The following is a 22885-nucleotide window of genomic DNA, read 5'->3' as shown; positions in this document are numbered from 1 at the left end:
GAGAATTGAATTCACAAGGGCCTGGGTACTATCAGTGCTCGACCAATGCAAGATATATTTTATTTCGAGGCACACTACAAAGATGTCCTCAGTTTACAAAAATGCATATTTATGCGGCCAATTGTGGCTTCACTGGATGAAGTCTGATCACGTCGTTCGATCTTTTAAAGAATGTAACCAGTAACCACCACTCAGAAAATTACTTTCAGTACTCTGCACGAATTTCAAAACACTGTGAGCGATCGTTTAAGCTCTATCTGTAAAAGTTAACATCGCTCTACATGCACAATTACATTCTTGGGTCCAGTTAAGCAGATGGCTCACACCAGATTATTTTGCTTGCTAACAACTTCTTGTGGGCAATCTAAAAGCTTCCCTGGGAATTAATTCCACCCTTTGTTAACCCTTTACTTTGTAGTTTGTAACTCATAGTTGCTTGCTTTCGGTTTGCTGGTTTTATTTGCTTTAGGTGGTCCAGTTTGAGTTTGTCCCTTCTGTGGCCCATAACCTGATTACTGTATTCTTCCACAAACTCCCTTTCAGTAAACAGGCCTTTAAATCTTCTTCTTATCTTTCCACATTTGCTGTGCATTCAAAGACAGGCGCTCAATGTCTGCCTTTGTCTTCAGAGGGAGCTTGGTGTTTACTTTTCTTTTTCTGATTTAAAAGTGTTCGAATTTGTGTGGCAGTCTTTCTGTGACCGAAAAGGCTTTTTTTCTAGCAAACAATAAAATGTAAATGTCTGTAAATGATCATTTCAATTGAATGTGTTAACTGTAATGACAGTGCCCTTCCACACCATGCATACTCCAAACTGTGCCACTCTACCACTCCAATCTATTCCACTCCATTCTCCGACTCTCCACTCTACAAGCCATTCCACTCTGACGCTCTATGCCCCTCCGCTCTATGCCCCTCCACTGTCCAGCATTTACCCCACTCCACCCTGTTGTACCCCACTCTACTCCACCCTACCCACTCCACTCCTCCCCAATCTACCCCACTTTGCCCTACTCCACTATACTACACTCCAATATACCCTGCTCCATTCCACTTCAATCTTCCTAAATCAACCACAGTCCAGTGTACCTCAATCCACCCCTATCAACCACAGTCGGCCCCTCTGCTCTCCACTCTACCCTACTCCAATCTACTAGATTTCACTCAAATCTACCACACTCTACCCCAGTCCACTAAAGTCTACCCCATACCACGCCACTATACCCCACTGTAATCTACCACATTCCACTCCAATCTAGCTCTCTACATCAGTCTGCTCCAATCTACCCTAATCTATCCACTCCACTTTACTCCAGCTTACCCCACTCCAGTCAACTCCACTCCAATTTACTCCAACCTACCCTCCCAATCTACCCTACTCCACCCCAATCTGCCTTAATCACCCCAATACATTACATTCAACCCCAGTTTACCCCACTCTGCTCTACCCCACTCACACCAATCTACCCCTCTCCACACACCCATCCCCCCCAATCTACTCTACCGTACCCCACCCCGACGTGCCCCAAAATAAATCTGTAAATGGACAAACTAGGTACACTTGTCTGTTAATGAGACTGCAATCAAACACAGTTGTGGAAGTATGTTGAGTTTAGCTAAAGCTTGAGGGTATGCTCTGCCAGATGTAGCTGGCGCACATTTTATATATTGTTTGAACTACATTGACATACATTGAAATCGCTGAGACAGACGTGTTTGCAGACAGTGGTTTCGTGAGTTAAGCTTTATACAATCACAAACCGGAATCTTAAGATAGCATGACTACATTCTCACCGTGTCAAGACAGGTGCAGTTTCGACATCTGCTGCTATCTTTCTTATCTACTTCTATCTTTCTTATCTACGTGTTTCTTCAGTTCATAAAAACAAAGTGGAACCTATTGAGCATAAACAGTTATCAGACTTCACCCACCTCTCCTCCTGCCTTCATACAGTAACCAGGGTTTGTACAGCTGCATGGTTCATGAAATCACAGTGAAGACACAACATGCAGAACAGTAGCTCAGTATCACATTTATGCTCCCGCAAACCTACACCAATCTATCCTAGTCCACCCCATCCCACTAACATTTAGCCCCATTGCCAAATCAGATCATTTTTGTAACCCGAAATTCTGATGTCTCCACATTGTATTTTGTGGCCTTTCCTGTTGCAGGCACGAGGCCTAGCCATACAAGTGAGGTACCATTTTTAGCAGGACACTTGGGGGAATGGTAGATGATAGGAAATGTGTGGCTCTCCTCAGATTTCAGAAGTTTTCCTCGCAGAAATGTACAGGTTTGCTCGGTTTTCCTAGGTGCTGGTGAGCTAGGGACCAAAATCTAAAGCTAGCCACATTGCAAAACAAGCGAGTGCCCCCAGAGCCACCTGACAAGTGGAGTCTCTACAGCCCGCTTTATGGGGGTTGTTCATCATTAAAAGAGCGTCCCCTGTGAGAACAGAGCCGAGTCGGCTAATGGCTAAGGCTGAGTGTCTCACAAGCTCAGTAGTCCGTAAAAGTACGTAAATAGCACCCGCACAAAAACAAGATGGCATCCGCACAAGCTAAGTAGTTACAGCAAAATAATATGCGTACGTATTGGCACAACATGCCTACGGCACAAGCTCATTAGTCATCATTAGTCTTTAAAAAATGAGTAGGTGAAACAAAATACAACTAGCGCACCTCCTGATCCGAGAGAAGTAGGACTTACGTCCGAGCACACGAGGCTCTTAACGTAAACAAGGGCAGTGCCAGGGTCATACATACACCCGGGTGGCAATACTTCTCGCAGTAAGAAATCAGACAAGGAAGTGGCCTCAGGATGTAATGCCCTTTATAGCGCAAGCATAACGCATGGTATATCAGCATGCGACGTGGTCAATCTGGCGCTGTGCAACTTTTTACCATTTGCCCAACGCAGCACTGCTGATTTTCACACTACATGAATGTTAGTAAATCTGTGCCTCAGTGTGTGCCGGTCATTTAAGTACATAAATGTGTATTCTTTGAAGTATATAGATATGCTTTATTCATTTCCTCGTTTCTTTAGCCGTATAGCGCTCCATGCAGCTAATAAACAACTTCTTAGCACTTCAGTATTATCTACGAACAAATTCGATTTGACTGTAAAGTAATAGTTTATAATAAAAACACAACATGAGCACATTTACTATATCGTGATTTAACAAATGTATTCATGTTTGTTAATCTTAAGGGTGGCACTTTAATCCATTCATGTCCCAGTCCCCGTGCTGGGAACATTCCTGTAGCTCTGGTGACCACCTGGTCAGTATACTGAAGCAGTGCAATGCCTCTGCCCCTGTTGGTACTCGAGATGACACTGATGAATCTCCTCTCACCGAAGGGCTTACAGGACAAATTGCGCAGAGTGTTGGGAACGATAACGCGAATGGATGGCCACAGATTTGCTTTGATGGCGAGATATATAATCCTAGGCCCCCCGCTCACTGCCTGCCACCAGGCGCAGGGACTCCCTTGTGATTTTCGGACATTGATCTGCCTTCTTAAGCGGTGCGCGATAGAAAATGACAGGCTTCGTTGTGTATCGGAGGCAGGGAGATCGTCCCTGTGTAATGACAGCAGCTGTTTCTTCCTGCAGTAAACAGCGATGTCTGAGGGGACGAGGCGGAATCCAGATGTGCTGCGTAAAAATGCAGTTTGCAGAAAAGAAAACGGAGGGAAGCAAGGGAGCTCCTCCTTGCTAAGATAACTCAGCAAATTAAGGGCATTTCGGAAACGTTCGTGGAACGTTCAGTCGCACACCCAGGACATACAGAGCGTGGTGCGATAAATATAGTGCGTGGCAGCAAATGAAGGACAGTGTGTAACGCAGTAAGTGAGAGATCCAATCCCGGTGGATGGGGCCAAAAGGAGATAAGGCGGCAACAAGAATGGACTAAGAAGCATCCTTTACAATGAGAAGCCAGCGTTTTGCATACAAGATGACGCAAACCAATCAAAAAGATGGGCGGGGCTTCAACTCCGCCTTAGAGAGCTTTGGAATCTGTATTGATTCCAAGAAGCTCTCGAATGCCGAGAGCAGCACATGCGCGCTGCTTCCGCCAGCCGAGACCTAAAAAAGGGCCAGTTTTCAGTAGAAAAATGTGATGTGTCCAAGTTGTGTTTTGGGACCTTTCCTAACGTGAGCACTAGCTCCACCCACGTGTGATGCCATTTTTATCAGGAGACGTGGGAATGCAGAATAGTAGAACATTAGTTATTACCAATTGTATTTCTCTTGCATTTATGCCTTCTAAATTTCAATAAATGTTATCTGAATCACATGGGTACTCACAATTTCAGAGAAGTACAAATAATCACTGCTTAAAACCTCTGTATCTGAGGTCTATTTTAGAAATACATAGGTTTCTTTGATACCCATTTTCCACTCTTTATATTTTACCATATGAATTGCTCTGTAACCACAACCGAATTAATAACCATTGTAAGGTGGAGTTCAGTTGTTGGTTATTTTATTAGTCCCCTCCAGGGGAATCCACAAACCCTGTGTACATTTGGAATCCCCAGGATGTTGGAGAAAAAGGATGCACATTTGGTGTGAATAGAGTATGTGGAATAAAGGCCTAATCCTGAACTACCCCCAAATAGCGATAAAAAAGGCTGAGCATTCTAGGGGGAAAAGGGTTAGCAGCCAAGGGGTAAAATAACAAGAGAAAGTCATTGTTTATATGTATACACAGGGCCAAAACACATACAGATTCAGTTTACTGTGGAACTAGTAAGGGAAATGGTGTGTGTGCCTCTTCCTTTTCATTAGAAACAGAGAATCAACTATTCGCGCTTAATTAGAATTCTAGCTAGTCAACATAACATTCATCTTTCCTGTATGCAATCCGTTCAGCTATGTGCGAGTACATATTTTTTTTGACAAAACATTTATGTAAATTACCATTATAATTATTTAACTTTTAATGTAGTCCATGATGATGAGATTTTTGTTCAGTAAAAACTATTTTCTCACATTTTGGTTGCAATGCATATAACTTTGTAGCCAGGATACTTTATGCAACCGAATAGGAAAGAAAGTTAGTGAAAAAGGAAAATATTAATATGCAAAAAAGGGGAAAAGGAAATGTCCAAACAGCAACTCTTTTTGAGTGTACCTTTGCCTCTTTTTCAGGTCAGGGATTCAGATGGATGAAAAAGTATACTTAATAATCAGCGCTAAAGTCTCCGGCGATGGAGATGCTATTATTGGAGTCCATGAAGCACCCCAAACCCCCAAAAAACTGGTAGTGATGCTTCGAGTACCAATTTCTTTATTCAGTTGCTTGTATAAAAGGTGTATTGATAAAAGATAGTTTGCTGTGGGAAATCTGGGTGATATGTTGAAGCTCTGTTGTGGATGACCTCTGTAGAACTACTGCTGCTTGCACCTGGGTAAATACTATTGCTTTTGTTCTGCGAAAGATTGATTTATGATATGCATATCTGGTGCTGCTTTTATACACTGTATCTAATAAAGAGGAATCTTTTAAACTCCATAGTCTGATGCTGGTCCACTGGCTTCCCCATTTTAGATAATTCCTCAATGGGCAGTAGTCAGAAAGTTTGGTTCCTGGATATTTTTCATGCTGCATTTGCAGTTGGCCACAGTGTAAGACCGTAATTAATGTAGAATATAGAACATGTTTAGAAGGACTACTCAACACCAGTTGGTCTAATGCACGCTGTGTGTTATAATTGTTAAGCCATTTACCAAAAGTTTTCTATGTTTAAGCCATGTTAATGTTTAACAGTGGTAGAAAGGAGCTGTCTTTCTCTACATCTAGGACACATTTTGACCCTCCTACCTTTCTGTCTTGATATGCCAGAGTGTAGGCTTGTAATGAGTCTAAGAACTTCACTTAGAGTGCATTTGGTGCATATATACAAACCAAAGCCAATTGTTTACCATCTAACAAGATCTGACAGCAAATCTACCTTCCGGGTCGATTTTAATCAGGTGTTCCACCAATGCAATACCCGGTTTAATCCATAATCGTGCCCTATGTCAGGGGATGAATATGTAGTGTAATAAAATTGTCCTCTCCATTTCTTGTGAAGTCTAACCTTACATTTTAGACTAGGGAATCTCTTGTAGACTGGCAGTATCAATGCCCATCTATATAGTTAGGCATGCACCTTTGCATAGTGTTCCCTATTTGCCTCAGGTTCCATGTTCATAATCTATATGGATAATGAATAGCTTGGTGGTGTAAATGAACGGTCCCCTTAGTTCCTTAATGTGACTGAATTACATGTCATCTTCTGTACATTTAGTCTTAGTTGCATGTTAATACTCAAGTAACTATTATTAGCAGTACTCTTAATCATTAATGCACCCCCCCCTCATCCCCTCTCCCGGCCATGGTGTGATACTTCATTGCAGTTGCGAGAATAATTTTTTGATGTCATGCGTTGGATATCCAGAGGTTGCCTGGTGCCTAGGTTCAATTCCTCTATCTCAATAGCCGTTTTGTTTGGATCTGTCGACTTTTCTCGTGTAGTGTATGTGGCAGATGGCCACAGTGTGAGCACTGCTGCCATCTTTAAGCATTCTGCCAGTGCCTGTTCCACTGATGTTTGTATCTGTTTTGTATATTTATTTATTTTTGCAGTACATAAAGCAATGGTGAGCACATAGTATATTCTAAGATTTTATAGTGTAAATAGATCATTTTCTCCTTGTTTACGAGATTGAAACCTATGGACTCTCTTCATGTATGGATCCACTTTCATGTGGAATCCAAAACCTTGCACTGCCAACCCGTCTGCATGCTGAGTACATGATTGTTCTGAGAGTTTGTAATACATGTATCGTAAGTAGGGCCTATTTTTGTCCTGACTGTTAGTTCAGGAAGGCTGATAGCAGCCAGGTGCAGGTATCACACACTTCATTGCACCATTGTTTTGGATAGTCTCTGGAGTCAGCCCTATTTCTGTCTGCTGTGAGAGCTATCACTTTGCACAAAGTCTTGGTCTGGAGGGAATCCTGTAATTGACATAAAAGAAACCAATCCGCTGGACAGTGGATCCACGTCCCCTATCTAGAAAATGTTTGTAAAAGTGGGATCCAGCCCAACCCCTTTGTTCCAGTCCCATATTTTTCTTGACCAAGGAAGGGAGTGCTCCCTAGACTACTTAAAGAGCTGCTTTGCAACCAGGGCTAGTGTCTGCCTGACAGCTAGTCTCCCAGAGATTAGCCTGAACTTTATATTGGTGGAGCTTAGGCTCTACTTAATACACTGGTGCTGCTAATGCTGTAAGTGACTCAGTCGAAGTGTACAGTCTCGATTGACCCAGAGGCTGCACTGCCAGAAAGATACCACTATGAGGGATTCAGCGGGAAAGCTGCTACCAGCGTACCAGACCAGCTGTCTGAACCAGCTTGGAGGGCCGCCGGTGGTGAGTGGTGGTGTGCTGATGTGCCTCACTGATCATTCCTGTGAACCTTGTCCTCAAGAATGATTCTTGCGTGGTCCACTACAGAACAAGAGCCGCTGAGTGCAGGAAGCCAGACCACATCCACCTCAGAACCTCAATCACTACAATAATCAGAAGGTAAAAACATAGGTCTTAGTCTGCACTGGGGACAAGTGACTGAACGAGCACAGACAAGTCTGCCACACAAGCTGAACTGAATGAGTATAGAGACATTAAACTAAGTGGAACATTTGGCCTGTGCGAGTAGTTGAGCAATGTGCACCTAGTCCTGCTTAAACAGTTACTGTGTTGGAGACTGTAGATACAGGATCTTGAATATAACGGGAAGAAGGGGGTGGTGGGCTCCACTGTTGGTGCTTATTAGTTTGCAGCTTTAAGAATTATGTGGTGTTTAGTTCTGCTGCGTGATAACACTTTTTCTATTTACTTAAAAGATGCCCACTAGGTTGGACATTACATTATTGTGTTGGTTAGTTAACTGTTAAGTTCTGAATCTTTTGTCCTCTCACTTCTCAATTAGATAAGTTTTGACTGCTTGAACTTTCTACCCTAATAGTCTAGTGTGGAAGATGTTTACCTAGCCCAGTTTGAAGAGCCGTAGTAGGAAGGACCCCAGGACACCAGTGGCAAACAACCCCGGCCACCACATTTGAGACCTGCTACCCATGTTTGTCATGGGACCACTCAATTGTGTCTGACGATGATGGACACAGCACAGCCATGCTTTGACTGTCTATGGATGATGATTTACCTCACTATAATGCTGAGACCTCAAGGACCCCCCCCTCCCGCCCCCAGCTAAATAAGGATCCAGCCACTGATCTCTGCCTCTGGGACATTAGCCTCAAGCTGTGTTGGATCAGGCAAGCTTTATCGTGCCCCAAATGTTGCCTGTGCCACATCCTTCAGCACCACAGGGGTGACACAGCAACAGGACCACTTGACTCTCAGCTTTCCCCTGCTCATACTCAACAATGGATGCAGTTGGCTGTGCCAGAATTTGTTAGACTGCATATGAGGCTTTGGGATGCTCAATACGCAAACCTTAATATTGTATCTATTGTGAAATGTCAATATAGGCCTTTCGTTATTTTTCGGAACTGGTATATGTTCTCTTTGAAGTAAACTAGCGTGTCCTCCCTGTGCCACCAATTGTTGTTTAGGTGTAGGAGCTGATCCTCACATTTTATTGCTGGAGCTAGTCCTTCACACACCTTTGCTACATGTTACTTGCTGAAACATGAATCAAGGGTTAACTCATGTGTTGCATCAATACAGTAACTTTATTTTTTGGAAACTACATGGAATTTTTTTCATTGCAGAGATTTTTTTTTTATATATATAGCGCGAACTTGAACCGGTATCGGGTATCAGAGCGCTTTACATAGCACCAGTTACGTTACATGAGGACACACATTAAACCATTTTATTGATTTTTGTTGAATCAATGCAGGATTATACATTTCTATGTATACAAGCATTTGCAATGCACTAGGTCTCGCATTTACGAGAGTTTGAGCTAATGGCATTGTAAACTGTGTATTCCTGGTTACTCTATGCACATAAGGCATGCCAAGTGACTTTTTTGTGTCCCAAGTCCTCACTAGCATCCGCTGCCCATTTATCTTTGAGATTGTCTGCGGCAATGTTCTTCAAACTTTTTAATGCCATGTAAAATAAAAATGAAAAATGTGGTGGTTTCTTTTTCCCATGGGCATAATAAATACATCTCTTGTTCCTTCTTGTACCCCCCAAGATCAGTTAAGGCCCCTGGTGGGCGTGGGTAAAGGCGGCCTGATAGTTGTGAACTCCTCTAGTCTACGAGGGGTTTAGACTTAGTAGCAAGGCCCTAGTATACATTTCATTTCGTAAGCATCCTCTTTCCCTCTCTTAAAGCAAACAATAAATGCAAACACTTGTGTAGGAGGTTCTAAGTCGGCCTCACCCCAAGTTTTCCATAGTTTGCCAGTTGCTGCCAAATGTAAGAATTGCTGCACCTGTATTTTGTAGTTATCTACAGTGACCTGAGTGCTCCTGAGTTGAAGTTGTGGGAACCTGAACCCCCAATATTTCAATCACCCCCAAAAAGCAGGTTTTATAGCTCTACGAGCAGCACACACAAACCACTATGTTAAATGTGAAGTCAAATCTTACACAGTGCTACTTTACATCGCTCTGAGCTTCAAATGAAGCCTAGAAGATTAGTTTTCAGCTCTTAGAACAAATTCTCTGGTAATTGATGGGGTAGATTGACAAAACTATATAGCAGGCATGGAAGGATTACAGTTTTCGCCAGTGTTATTTTCTATATTACTCAGATCCCACAGTGTCTTCCAATGGGTGATGTTGATCTAAAGGGCTGATAAGAAAGCTCATGTTAATTTTTATTTAGATCCGAATGATCCACTCACTCTAGTAGGATACTTGTGTCTTAATAACACATTATCCTTGTTTCCATAGTCCTATTACTGAATTCAATAGAACATGACGTGCTTGTTAGGCTGTAGTGACGTAAAACGAAAATAGTTCTGCATTGATATTCCCAAATCTGGCATAACATTCTGGTTTGATATTGCCTCTGATAATAACTGTATATATAAAGTGTAGCGTAGGGGTTCAGCTTAAGCTGGTAATAAAAAAAGAAATCCGAATACCTACCTAGATTTTTCTTTACTATTTAAAAGTGAACAAATGTATATGTCTGGTGTAGTTTGTACGTAGATAAAACCTGGGGTTGTCTAAAGTACTATACATTTCAGTAATGCTAACTTTAAACTAGCAGACTGTCTGTATGTTGGCTCTATAGATCTGAACCTGCATGTGATTTGGGTGTAGTTTTACCATGCATACCTACTGTATGAGTGTAACTGTTGATATGCATTGCCTGAGGCTAGGAATTGTCTGCTTTCTTTTAAACAAGAAAAAACATGCTGCCAGGGCATTGTACTTTTGCACATACCCGGTTGAAAGGTGATACTTTACCCTCCTCTCTGTTTTTTCCCCTCCCAAAACCTAGATGATATCAAAAGACTTAACCAGCATTGGGGTTTTGGAGTGTGTGCGCTATAAGGAAGCCAATACACAATCTTCAATACTCTGACTTGAGGCATGCAGACACAAATAAAGCTTCTTGGTGAAAAAACATAGATACACAGAGAACGTGCAGTATGTGGATGTTCAGCTGCCTTTAGTAAAGTATATTTCAATTCTAGCCAATCTTGAGTTTGTGTTCTATAAGGCTAGTTGGTAATGAATCCTATAATAGATGGTTTCCCACCAGCGCCTGTCTTCCTCCCTCCCTCCCTCCCTCCCTCCCTCCCTCCCTCCCTCCCTCCCTCCCTTCCTACCTTCCTACCTTCCTTCCTATCCGCTGGACTAGATGTTAATTGTTCATCTTTGCACTTCATTGCTATGTGAGAGCAGGAAAGAGTAGTAAATCAGTTCTGATAGTTCAGTTAGCTCAAACTTGCTCAAGGCTTTGGCTTTTGGAAGCAACCTGTTAGGTTGAAGCCTACCAGACAGCGCTGCACAGTGCTGTCTGGTTTGCCTATGACAATTTGGGGACCTTCAGAAAGCTTCCCTGTGAATGCATACTGCCCATTGCTTGCCATTGGGTTTGTAATTCAATGTCTTGCTTTCTATTTGCTGACTTTGTTTTAAGCTATCCAGCTTGGGTTTGTCCCATCTGTGGACCAGTCATTATTTACTGGATTCTTTTGAATGCTCCTTTTCTGTAAAAGACCTTTAAATGGTGTCATGTTTGCTGTGCATTCAAAGACGGGTTAAATGCCAGGCTCTGTCTTCCAAGAGAGCTTGATGTAAATTTTTCCGCCAACTTCACAAGTGAGTGGGTAAGGTTTATGTGATACTCATACTGGCTACTGGGGATAATTCTGAAGTATGGTGAAAAAAATATATATTTTAATACGATAAAACAAATCAGTACACTAGGTGATGACATTATCGTTTGTGCACTGTATACCTTTAGCAATAAAACTGTATGTCTGTGCAAATGTAATGGTCCTTACAGTTGAAGATTTATTATCTGTAATGGCAGTGAGCTACTACACCTTGCATACTCTACCTTACTCTATTCTTCACCACTGCACCACTCCATGCCACTGGACTTTGCGCTGCAACACTCCACACTTTGCCAGTCCACTCTCAGCCACAACACACTTCGTCACTGCACTCTACTCTGCACCATTTAACTCTATTCCATTTCACTTTACGACACTATACTCTGCATCACTGTACTTCATGCCAGTGCACTCTGCTCCACTCTGATCTGCAACACTGCACTGCACCAATACAGTTTGCTCTGTACCACTCCAGTGCACCCCATGCCAATCCACACAACGTCACTCTAATCTACTCTGCACCACTGCACCTCTACTCTATTCCACTGCACTCCACCTGCCGTACTCCACTCACACAGAAACCAGAACAGAGTTCACACACACACACACACACACACACCTGTGCTACCTTTTGCAATAGTGTGTGTGAATGTATGTGTGTGTAATATATATATATATATATATCCCAATATGTTCCATGAACTATATACTGCATTAATGGTTTACTTATGACATTTGTTTATAATGTAGTCATGTTATGGAGCTACATTAAGTTTTCTTTAGTTGTTAATACCATGATACCCAAGAGCTTGCAATATACATATCCACGTGCCTCTTCTACTGTAAAAGTTATTCTTAATCTCCACTTCTTGTATTTGGAACCATATGGGCGGTGGCTGTGGAAGTGAGAATCTTCGGCGGAGTGTGGAATATCTCACCTGCTGAATCAACTAGCCCTGAAAAGACTAACCAATTGAGAACTGCCGCAGGATTGAAATATGCAAGTTTGTTATCATAGCAGCATTACGTATTTGCCCTTTCCTGTTTCTGCATGTGAAGCTAGTTTGCCATGACACCCACTATTTATTAAATTTATGGTAAGGGCAGACAAATACAGATGAGGAGCTATGGGGAGAGGCATATAATTATGAGCAATGAGCCATGCTGAAAGTAAATAAGATTCCAAAGCACATATGAAGAACAGACAGTATAAAGTAAAATTGATTTGCTTTTGAATCCCATGCTTCCTACCCTCCACACTTCTTATGCTGATCTGAATGAGGTTTAATTTGACTTTTATAAAATTGTTTTATAAACTGAAATTATGAAAAAAAAACATTCTTTTATTAGAGAAATGTTAAGAGCATGAAACACTTTGTAATAGTGTTTTATAGTTTTTATTAACCAATACAATTTTTTATTTTATGCTACCATAGCAGTCTCTAAAATGTTGTGCTGTGGCATACTTTGAATCAATGTTTTTCACATCAGAACTTTAAAAGAGCATATATTGCTTCCAAAAGGAATTTTTTTTTGCAAAGACTGTGAATCACATGGATTCCAAAAATGGGCAAACAATTAAACATTTTTAAATGTCCCATTTGTATTTTCCTCTTTTTCGCGAGTATTACCACAGTTCTGATTTCATTTGTCTACACTAAAAGAACCTCTTCATCATTTGGAAGTATCCACATTCTAGTTCATGCATTGCTACTTGTAAGGTGACTGTATGTGAAGATATCAAATTACACAGTTTGCTAACTGTTATTGAATTCTGTGTCAAGATTTTCAAATCATCCAGTCTCAAGAGATGCCATTATTCTGTGATCATGACTGACTTTACTTCAAAATCAGTTAGCCTCTACTCTCATTTTCTGGATCTTTTTGTATTGATCGCTGACTAAAGAGGTGACCATCTCTATTCAAATCTTTCAAAATGACATACAGCTGGTTATATTTTATCCCCTTTTCATAAGCCTTGATGTACTTTTGTGTCATAAAAAGTAAATTTTTCAATGTTACAACAGGTGTGTAGTGATTCTCTCCATCAGAACTACAGGATGGCAAGAGTCTGCTTGTAGTGTTGCTTTTGTGGAAGTCTTTTTTTTTTTTTTTTGGGCTACAGGTTTTAGTTAACAATTTCTAGATTAACGTAGAGAAGTAATGCTCTTTCACAATATTATTAAGGTTATCAAATGTTCTTTTCACACTTCATATATTAAAATGTCATCTATGTGTCTGAGCCAGGTGACCATGTTTAATTTAATCAAAATCAGATTGTTCCCACGCAAATTTGCACCCATTGTTCCACAGCCTCAGAGTTATACTTTTTCTTTAGTCAGAGCAGCTATCAGGCAAATTTGATCAACATATGAGTGTTCTGTGAAAGTGGTTGAATAAATATTCAAAAAAATCTTCCAGCTCTTAAATCAAAATGTCTAAATGGTGTGTGAAGTTCTTATCAAGCATTTGCCTGCTTACCAATGGATTGCATAGATATTATCATTTAAAAAAAACAGTGGTTTCTTGTACATCTGAGGAAAAGTGTAAGACTAAATTCAACAGGAATTTATTAATGCGTATGGACTGGACCCCTTGTCTGTGCCTGACACTAGAACTCCTGAGGCATGCTTCGGTGCCTTGTGTATTTGTGCACTGTGCAATTTTATAACTAGAACTGTGCATTAGTTCATCTGTCAGTGAAGGTGTGTTTGGAAGAGGTTTTGCAAATCTGTCACTGTATCCAAACCAAGATGGCAACCCAGTCGATCTGAAATTCATACATTATTATAGGTGTCATTGTTCTGTAGCCTTTGTATTTTGATTACAACCCTTAGTCCCTATGTATACTACTGCGTTGCTCTAAATGCTAGCAATATCATTCCAAGTTCTTCACCTTGCTCCTTCCACCTTTGCTTCTTTTCCGCCTAGTTGCTGCAGCATAACCGAACCAAAAAATCATCTTGTTTTTCATATTCTTTGGAAGTAATCCAAACAAGCTTTAGAAATGGCCAGGTGCATTATCCTGTCCTGTGGTCACCTTTTTCCTCTAGTGCTTTGAACAATCTTTAAAAACGCTACAAATCTGTCAACACTGGCTTACCTCTAGTATTGATGTTTCTTGATAGGATCGACTTTTAAATTAAAGATGTTCCAACTGTTCGAGTATTTAAGCTTGCATCAACCATTTGCACCTGTAAGCCTGAAGCAGCTGTTACAGGGCACATGTATTGGTGGGTGAGCAGGACATGCTCCTCTACCAGTTTGACATTTAATTTCCTAAATCTACCTCCCACACTAGTCTGCATTTATTCATTGCAATTTTGGCTGATGGAAGTAGTTGTATTCATACCTTAATGATTCACTCCTATCACCCTTTCAATGCTATTGTATAAAGTTTAATAGTTAGGTGGGCAAAGCAAATGCTAGATTCTATTGAGCAATGTTATACTGTAGATTGATGTTCAGCTCTTAAAGTGTTTTTCTCCATCCTCGTTCTAACTTGCAAAGTTTTTTTTTTTCCTCGCCATGGTTACTGTTTATCTATAAAAAAACAATCTCCTTGCTTCCTGTGGTGTTTTTAATATTACTTTGGTATAGTATTACAAAATGAATGCAGATAAAGTTTAATATGTTATTGTCCTAAATAATTTCCTGTTTTATTGCAGAAATTACGAAGATTATCTACAAAGTATAGAACAGATAAGATCTATCCAACTAGCACTGGTGAAAAAGAAGACAATGTCAAAAAGAACAGATACAAGGATATTTTGCCTTGTAAGTCAAATTTAGTTATTCTTTATTAACACTTTGCTTTTTTCTGTGTTTTGTGCTGTTAGATGTGTAGCTTTAGATAGATTTATCCATAGCTGTTACTTTGTTTGCTATTTAACTAATGTCTTCTGAACATTTAGACGATATTTTTTGTCAAATAAGTTTTCTACATTGCATTTTGTGCTGCAGATCTTCACTTTCCTTACTGTTGTTCTGTGCTGGAGAAATGCAGATTCTTTGGAGGAGAGCGCTAATGAGACACAGCAGTTTTAATCCACACAGTTATTGTCATTGTATGCAATTGACTGTTTTCTTAGTCATTAGAAATAAATCAAACTCCATCCTCTATGCACTTGGAAGCCCTCATGCATTTCACTAGCCCTGGATATCCTGTTGAGTCTTATTTCCTGTGAAACAAAGTCTTATGAATATCGAGTCATACCAAGCATGTGTCGTTTTTGTACAATACCTTCTATGGTATTTACATCTGGTACAGGGTCTGCCTCAGATGACCACCATCAGGCAATGCATGAAACAAATTAAGCAATGTAAATGTGGTCACTCAAACATTAAATTAATCTATCATAAAGTAGACTATACAAAGCAGAGATTGCAACTTTGTTCTGAACAAATGATCCTCCTGATGGCTAACCAAGCTTAGAACTTAACAAATGCAGAGGTTGCAGCAAAGAGAGACTCTCCTAATGCCATGGAAGCTATGTGTTGGTTACATTCACCAGAAAGGAGCTTAGAGATTTCATTATTGGGACTGGGTTTGTGAAATGGAATAAGAATGTTGCTCTGCTCCGAAAATGGGCATCCCTTATGCACTCCACACAAAAGTATGCTCATCCTTACAGTGGATTGCCCTTTACAGTGGCAAACCCAGCACAACAATCTGGAAATGGAGTACATGACCTTTGTATATGAAGTTCCTTTGGAAAAATTATTTTGCCCCAAATAAGGAAAATATAACCGTAATCAAAATTCGGATCTGATTCTGGCAGTTTTACACAATAAAACACTCTGGGGTGCAGGTGCTACTTCTAGGTAAATTTAAAAGACTGACTTCACTTTAAATACTGGTTTGGTAAAGTTAGGAATCCCTGGCTGGTGATAGGAAAGGTGCTTGACTTAAAAATCATCAAGATTAAAACAAAGTATCTTTCTTTGCAGATAGCGTCTTTCTAATTAGGGCATCTGCTGCTGTATCTTCGCTCCTCCTGAGTATGAGGCACTTGTATTTGTCACCCAAATAAATTTGTTTTCCAGTAGCCCTGTCCTTCATAGTTCTGAATGTGGCAGCATAGGCTCTTTAAGTGACTACATAATGAACGCAATTGTTAGTCATTTATCTACTACATCATGAACGTGATTTTTTCTGCTAAAAACTGGATCTTCTTTCTGACCCTACATAGACCCACACCTTTCATTTTCATAACTTAAGACTTTGGTAGGACAAGTTTACTTTCACTAGTTGTCTCTCTAGGTATGTCTTAGAAGTCCAGTAGGGAGAAAGTAAATCTCCATAAGATCAGTTTTTTACTTGCTGTGGATCTGCCATAGGGTTCTGATTGTGGGATTCTTTAATGTTATTGGCTAGGATTACCTCATTGAGACATATATTAAGACCATATAAGAGAAACACTTTTCACACAATTCCACCAAGCCAATGGATATTTACGTACTATAATAAGGCTTTAAACTTTCACTTTATAGGAGATTTTTAAGTAGGCCCTCCTTTGTTTGACCTACCTCTGAAAGGGACCTCTCCTAAGTTGCTCACATTTAGTGCTCAAGGTATTTTGATTCCACAGCCTTTGGCAACTACACTTTTCTCTCATGAATGACTTTCTTCCTGGGTGTTATTGTTTCATCCTGAAGAGTATATGACTGCTAGGCTCTGTGTGCCATAGAGTTGTAATATTTTTCCCACAAATTACTTCTAATTACTCCCTTTTTTTTTTTTTTTTTTTAAATTTATTTGACTTTTTGATAAATCCGATGAACATGCAATGAAAAAGAAACAAAGGTAGAACATAACTACTTGTGTTGGCATGAAAATCTCAATCTGATTAGAGACCATCAAGGTCGTCAGACGTGAGCAGATCTATTATACTACACAAGATAGGGTTCTTATGTTAGTTAAGCGGCTATTAACTTTTTCCCACCCATTGCTCACTGTCTTGCAGTAAGGCTTATTTATGGGGACTGGGTCTAGATTTTCATGTCCTCAACTCCTGATTAACTCCCTTCTCGAACAAGCCTGACAATGTGTGCATTTTTTTCTTTATTTCATTGTCTGGGAAGTGTCATTCCATTCTCCAGCACCCTAGCTGGCCCTTCATCTAGTTGGGTCGAGTTAACCAGACAACCCATGCGCTGTCTGTGAGGCATACTGTGGCTTGCCAAGTTCATAGAGAGGTTTGGAACCTGCCCATTGTTTGCCACTCGTTGGCTTTCCTTGTAACTCTAATTTGCCTGCTTCTTAATCATGTCTGAGCTGCAATCTTGTGTTTGTCCCTCCCATGGAGCATACCGCCATGCGTTGCTTTCATTAACTGGCATTGCTGTTTCAGTGCTTGCTTTTCAAGCTCTACTTTTTTTTCTTTAGTGTGAAGCCCTCCATGAGAGTACATACTTTTTCGACTGTTGCCCTTGTATATTTTGCACCCCCCTGCACTCTGTGTTGCTCTCTGTCACCTGAGTGCCCCCTCTGATTTGTGTCTTCCCCACTCCCTCCGTGTTGCTTCCCTCTGCCTCCAGTCCTCTTCCTTTGGCTCCCTTAGTTGTTTGTTATTGCTGTTTTCATGAGGGCCGCAAGGTCTCCTATTTTGTGCTCTTCCTTTTGTTTCTTGGGGTCTTTTATTTTAATCTCTTTATTATTTTTCATACAACCGGGTGGGAAGCGGCCACCCATCTGCAACAAGGAAAATTTGAGGCAGCATTAAAACAAAACAGTACCCATTGGCCCAGGTACCATCCTGCTCCCTGCCAGAATGACATACATGTACTGACCTCAAATGAGCTCCCTCGATCAGATTCTAAGTTGGTCCTGAATATACATCAGTCTAGGGCCCAGCCTGGTTCCCTGCCAGAGCACCCTCCTCAAGATTTCACTCCAAAATTCTTGCCCAGATCTTCACGTTGTTACATTGCTCTTTTAAAGCACACATTCACCTCTCTGTTATTTTGCGCTTGCAACACAGTATGTAATTTCTGTGTTGCCTCATACCTTGTGTATTCCAATATGACACCTGTCCCCTATACATACCACTTTTAATGATGTGCTGCCACGTGAGTGCATGTGCATTAGTGCAGACTTCAGTGCACGCAGAGCGTCCGCATATTAATGCAGAACCACTTTTGCAACCATGTGTCTGATGCATTCATGCATTGCTTACTTTGTGCTGCACAATGAGTGTTGTTATTGGTGCATATAGTGAATGATGCGAAGTGTAATCTTTAATAAAGCTTAAACCGTTAATTCCAATTTAAGTGGATTATCTGCACACTTTATTTGATCATAATTCAGAGATTTGAGTATTTCAGTGCTGTTGAACGCTGTGCAATTCCCACATCGAACATGGCCTGTTAGAGATTTAAGACCAAAACTGTGTAACATGGAATACGTGGGAGGATAAGTACAGGCATTAACAAGGTTCAAGGTTTTATTAGAGATTTTGATCTTCCAATGAGATCTAGAATATACATAAATTAATACAGCTTTAAAAACTAACAAAAAGATTTAAACATTTTACAACACATTCATTGCTTGGGTAATTTATCATCTCCATTGCAGCCTTAGCTTAAAACTGGACATAAGAAAAACACACATTCAATGGTCTGTACTTCATTGTTACATAAGGTGCATACTTTTTCCTTTCAAACTACATTCTGCCATGCATCCGTCACAGTTGTTAGCGGCAAACATTTTAGTCCACAAAGCATCATACACATTCGTTCGCACCCTGTGTTCCAGGTTTCAATTCAAATACACTTGTGGGACTGCCGTTTGGCATGATGGAATAACACAGCGGAAATGAGATTTTGCTCTACATATATCTACATCACTCTCTTTGGAGCAATTTTTCATGGTATGTTTTAGGTAATTTTTAAGATGAACGCATCTCAAATTCTGAATATCTAATCTAGTCAAAGAAAAGTGCTGAACTGCAGATGAAATGTTGTTTAAAAACGTTCCAGCCTTTGTAGTAGGAACAAGCCATTCCAAACCTATAAGACTTCTTAAAGACTTTTCTATGGCATTGTTGGACTTGGCCCTTTTGGGCAGGTTCATCCCTAAACTTTTTTTTGCCTTTCCTGTGACCTGGTATTGGTGGTCCAGTGTTAAGTGCGGGCGCGCTCTGAGTGCGTTGGGTGAGATTGGCCTGCCCTCCCGTAGGAATGCATGGGTAATATGTGTGTCCATGGTAATTCCTGGTATGAGGGGAGTGCAGGGGGCGAGTTTAGTATGTATGAACTCGTGAGAATAAATGCTGCACAATGGTGTGCGCAGATTTATGGTGACTGGTGGAGAAATGCCACTTTTAGAAGTTGGCATATCTGTGTGCTATGTGTCTGCCTGCCTGATGTGAATTGCATTTCTGGCTTGTGAGTGACAGGAGCTGAGAGGTGTGGGTGGCTCCAGGGGACAGAGTGAGTCAGCCCAGTGGTGAATAGCGAGATCTGCATCTAGATGGGAGGGAGGAGTTGCACCTGGGACCTGAATAGGGCTGTGCCTTCCCTCCACAATGCTGGCGCTGGCCCCTGTGGTGTGTCTGATCACTGAGCACCCACCTGACAAAGGGGAGAGGCGCTGAGCAAAACAAAGTGCTCCAAATCCCCCCCTAAACCAGTCCTGACCTGTATTCCCATGCCCTGCACTTTTACCCAAAGGGAAATGTAGTATAAATATAGGGGCTGTGACCCCATGAAATTGTTCAGTTCTTGGTGTGCTGTTTCTGCTGGGGGACTGCTGCTGCAGAAAAAGAGCCTGGGGGCAGCGCAGTGCCGAGCTGCAGCCCCTTTAAGAGGGAATCCCCATTGTAGGGATTCCACCGTTATGCCTACAGCGGCAGGTGCCCACCCCGCATTTTTCTTTTTTTCGCGGGTGCCCACCCTGCGTCATGGCCTCATTTCTGATTTATTTCCGTAGCGGGTGCCCACCCCGCTTCCAAAAGGAGATCACCGCCGCGGCCCGAACGATATCCCCGACCCGGAAGCCAGGCAGAGTCTGCCTGACTCCGGGCTGGTCCAAAAGCAGGAAGTAGTTGGTCAGCCAATGGCAGCGCGGCCCACGGAAGAAGTCGACACCTCGCGGTCTCCATGCGGCAGTCGCGGGTCGCAGGAGGGGGCCCGGGTGAAGAGGAGAGGACGCCGATGCCAGACGGGGCTCCCGTGGTGTAGAGGGAGCCCCATGTGCAGCCACCGTGTAGCCAGGTGAAGCAGAGTCCCGGGCGAGACAGAGGAGCCTGCAGCCAGAGGTCCGGTGAGTGGGGCCGATTGGGAGGCAGACTTTGTTCAAGTTAGGAGTCCCCGGGAGGGTGGGGGGGGCCTCCATGCGCATATCGTGGTGCCTTGTGAGGCACAGAGACCGTGTCAGAGCGGCCCCGTCTGGCAGCGGGCCGCTCCATCATGGGCATTATTGTTTTAGAGCCCCGTGTGGGTCCATCGTGGGTCTAGTTTGTTTTAAGCACCAGTGTGCTCCAAGAGGGGCATACCTTGTGTTTCGCGCTAAGAGGGCCAGAGGGGCTTGTGCTGTTTACCCGTGCCCCTACCAGTTTGGGGAATTTTCCCAGCTGCCCCACCTGACAGTGGGCAGCTACACTGATGGGGGGGGGGGGGGGGGAGAATATCGTGTAAGAAGCCCCAGTGAGGCCCCGAAGGCACAGATGTGCCAGGACCCCTTTACTGCCTTATCAGCTGCGCCGCACCAGCGCGGGCAGCTGCAACGTTGTGCATATGTGTTCTAAGGGCACCAGGAGTGTCCAGGCCTCAGTTTAATATTCAAAGCTGCCCAGCAAGTAGTGGGCAGCTGCAACGTTTAGGCCACAGTTCTTTGGGGGACATGTCTTTTAAGCTAGGAGTGAGATGCACTCCTTTGCCCCATATCTTCACAGCTGCGCAGCCCTTCGTGCCAGCTGCAACGTTTAGGTCTGCGCAATTGCGCACTCTTTACTTCTGCTGCATTGGCAGTGCGCCTTGACTCTTAGGCATAGGGCATTTGAGCCCCTTTTGAGCTGGCCAGTTGGCCAGGGGGACTATTCGGTTTATAGGGCGCCAGGCCCTAAGGTGATTGTGGTGCTAGGAAATGTAATTCATATACTATGATTGACGCACCCTGATTTATGCCTCTAAAATGTCTTTTTATGATTAGGAGGTTAATTGCATACTGTGGTTTATGCATGTGAGATTATTCTCTACTGTGGTTTAGGTATGAGTTATTCCCTACTGCGGTTTATGTTAGTAAGAGTATTTCCTAATGTGAGTTATGCTTAGGAGATAATGGTCTAATATGTTTAGGCTTATGAGGTTGGCGCAGAATATATTTCTCGCCTAATGTGATACTGTACATGAAATGATTTATATTAAAGGATGATGCTGAGTACAGTGTTTGCCAGTAATTACTGGTTGTGTTCTATGTTTATTACCTGTTCTACATTTTACTATCTTTACTAAGTGATGATTCTGACAGTGGACATGTCATGTGTATATAATCCCCTGTCAATATTGCCCAGTGCCAGTTGGCACAGTGTATATGGTGTGATTACTATTCTAATGTGTTTTATGATGATACAAAGGCTATTTTTGATACAACCTTGTGTGGAGTTCCTTTTGTCGTGTGCCCAGTATGATGTTGCTGTGTGTGTTGTACAAATGCTTTACACGTTGCCACCAGGATAAGCCTGACTGCTCGTGCCAAGCTACCAAGGGGGTGAGCAGGGGTTATCTTTGGCGTGTAACTCCCTTGCCCTGACTAGAGTGGTGGTCTCTGTCTGGCTTTGGCGCAAGCCTTAGCCAACCAGAGATCCCATTTCTAACAGGCATGTAATATATAATGACCCCATCGTAAAATGTCAGCAAGTTATAAAAGTGCTCGGCTCTCCAAAGTTAGGTCAGACTGGACGAGGGCCGAGGTGGCGTGCATTTCAATTTTCATTCACTCTTTTTATCTCCAAAACCGGAGATAAAAAGAGATTCCATCTTATCCTAAATGGATAAATAAAATGTCTAGGGTAAGGAGATTTGATGAAGTTTACGCTAAACTGGTTGGGGCAACAAAAGTTTGGAGGCTTTTTGACAACTTGGATATATCATTGGAAGTTTAGCATTTTAGCACCTTAGCACTTTAAGCACTTTAGCACATTGCACTTAAGAAAATTTAGCACTTTAATATGTTGCACTTTAAGTCCCTACATAATGGGGGGGTGGGGGGGGGGAGAAACCATTGCATAGTCTTATTGCTAAGATTCTGCACATGACGAAGATTGTAGGGAATCCAATTGAATCCAGTTGTCATTCTCTTGATCATCAGGCACAAGACACTTTTGGGGTATTTTAGGAAGTGGAAGATGTAATTGCTTCTAGATGTTTATGAATCTATGGTGTCCCGAAATTCTATTTATTTATTTCAGGATGTGTTCTTCCCTGTTTTTTCAAGGTTTCAGCTGTTGAATGAATTTATTGAGTACCTGCGTCAAATATGGACAGTTAATGATTGTCCCTTTTCCTTCTGACCAATGTAATAATATTTTTGTTCTCTGCTCTGCTCAGCAAAA

The 22885-nt window shown here is 41.9% G+C and overlaps 1 protein-coding gene across 6 annotated transcripts in view; it reads left to right on the top strand.

Moving 5' to 3' along the window:
• PTPN12 (protein tyrosine phosphatase non-receptor type 12) overlaps nucleotides 1-22885 on the top strand; it is a 425418-nt gene that overhangs the window by 67603 nt on the left and 334930 nt on the right. For 4 of the 6 annotated variants that reach the window (XM_085654008.1, XM_085654006.1, XM_085654012.1 and 1 more), the window contains exon 2: nucleotides 14999-15107. In XM_085654008.1, coding sequence (XP_085510134.1) covers nucleotides 14999-15107 — 109 coding nt within the window. Of the gene's footprint in view, nucleotides 1-5164; nucleotides 5277-14998; nucleotides 15108-22885 lie in introns of those variants that run through there. The other 2 variants (XM_085654007.1, XM_085654011.1) reach the window with 2 other exon arrangements.

Source organism: Triturus cristatus, chromosome 4_1 (genome assembly GCF_964204655.1).
Source record: "Triturus cristatus chromosome 4_1, aTriCri1.1, whole genome shotgun sequence".
Lineage (NCBI taxonomy): Eukaryota > Metazoa > Chordata > Amphibia > Caudata > Salamandridae > Triturus > Triturus cristatus.
This window is presented reverse-complemented; position numbering and strand designations above follow the sequence as displayed.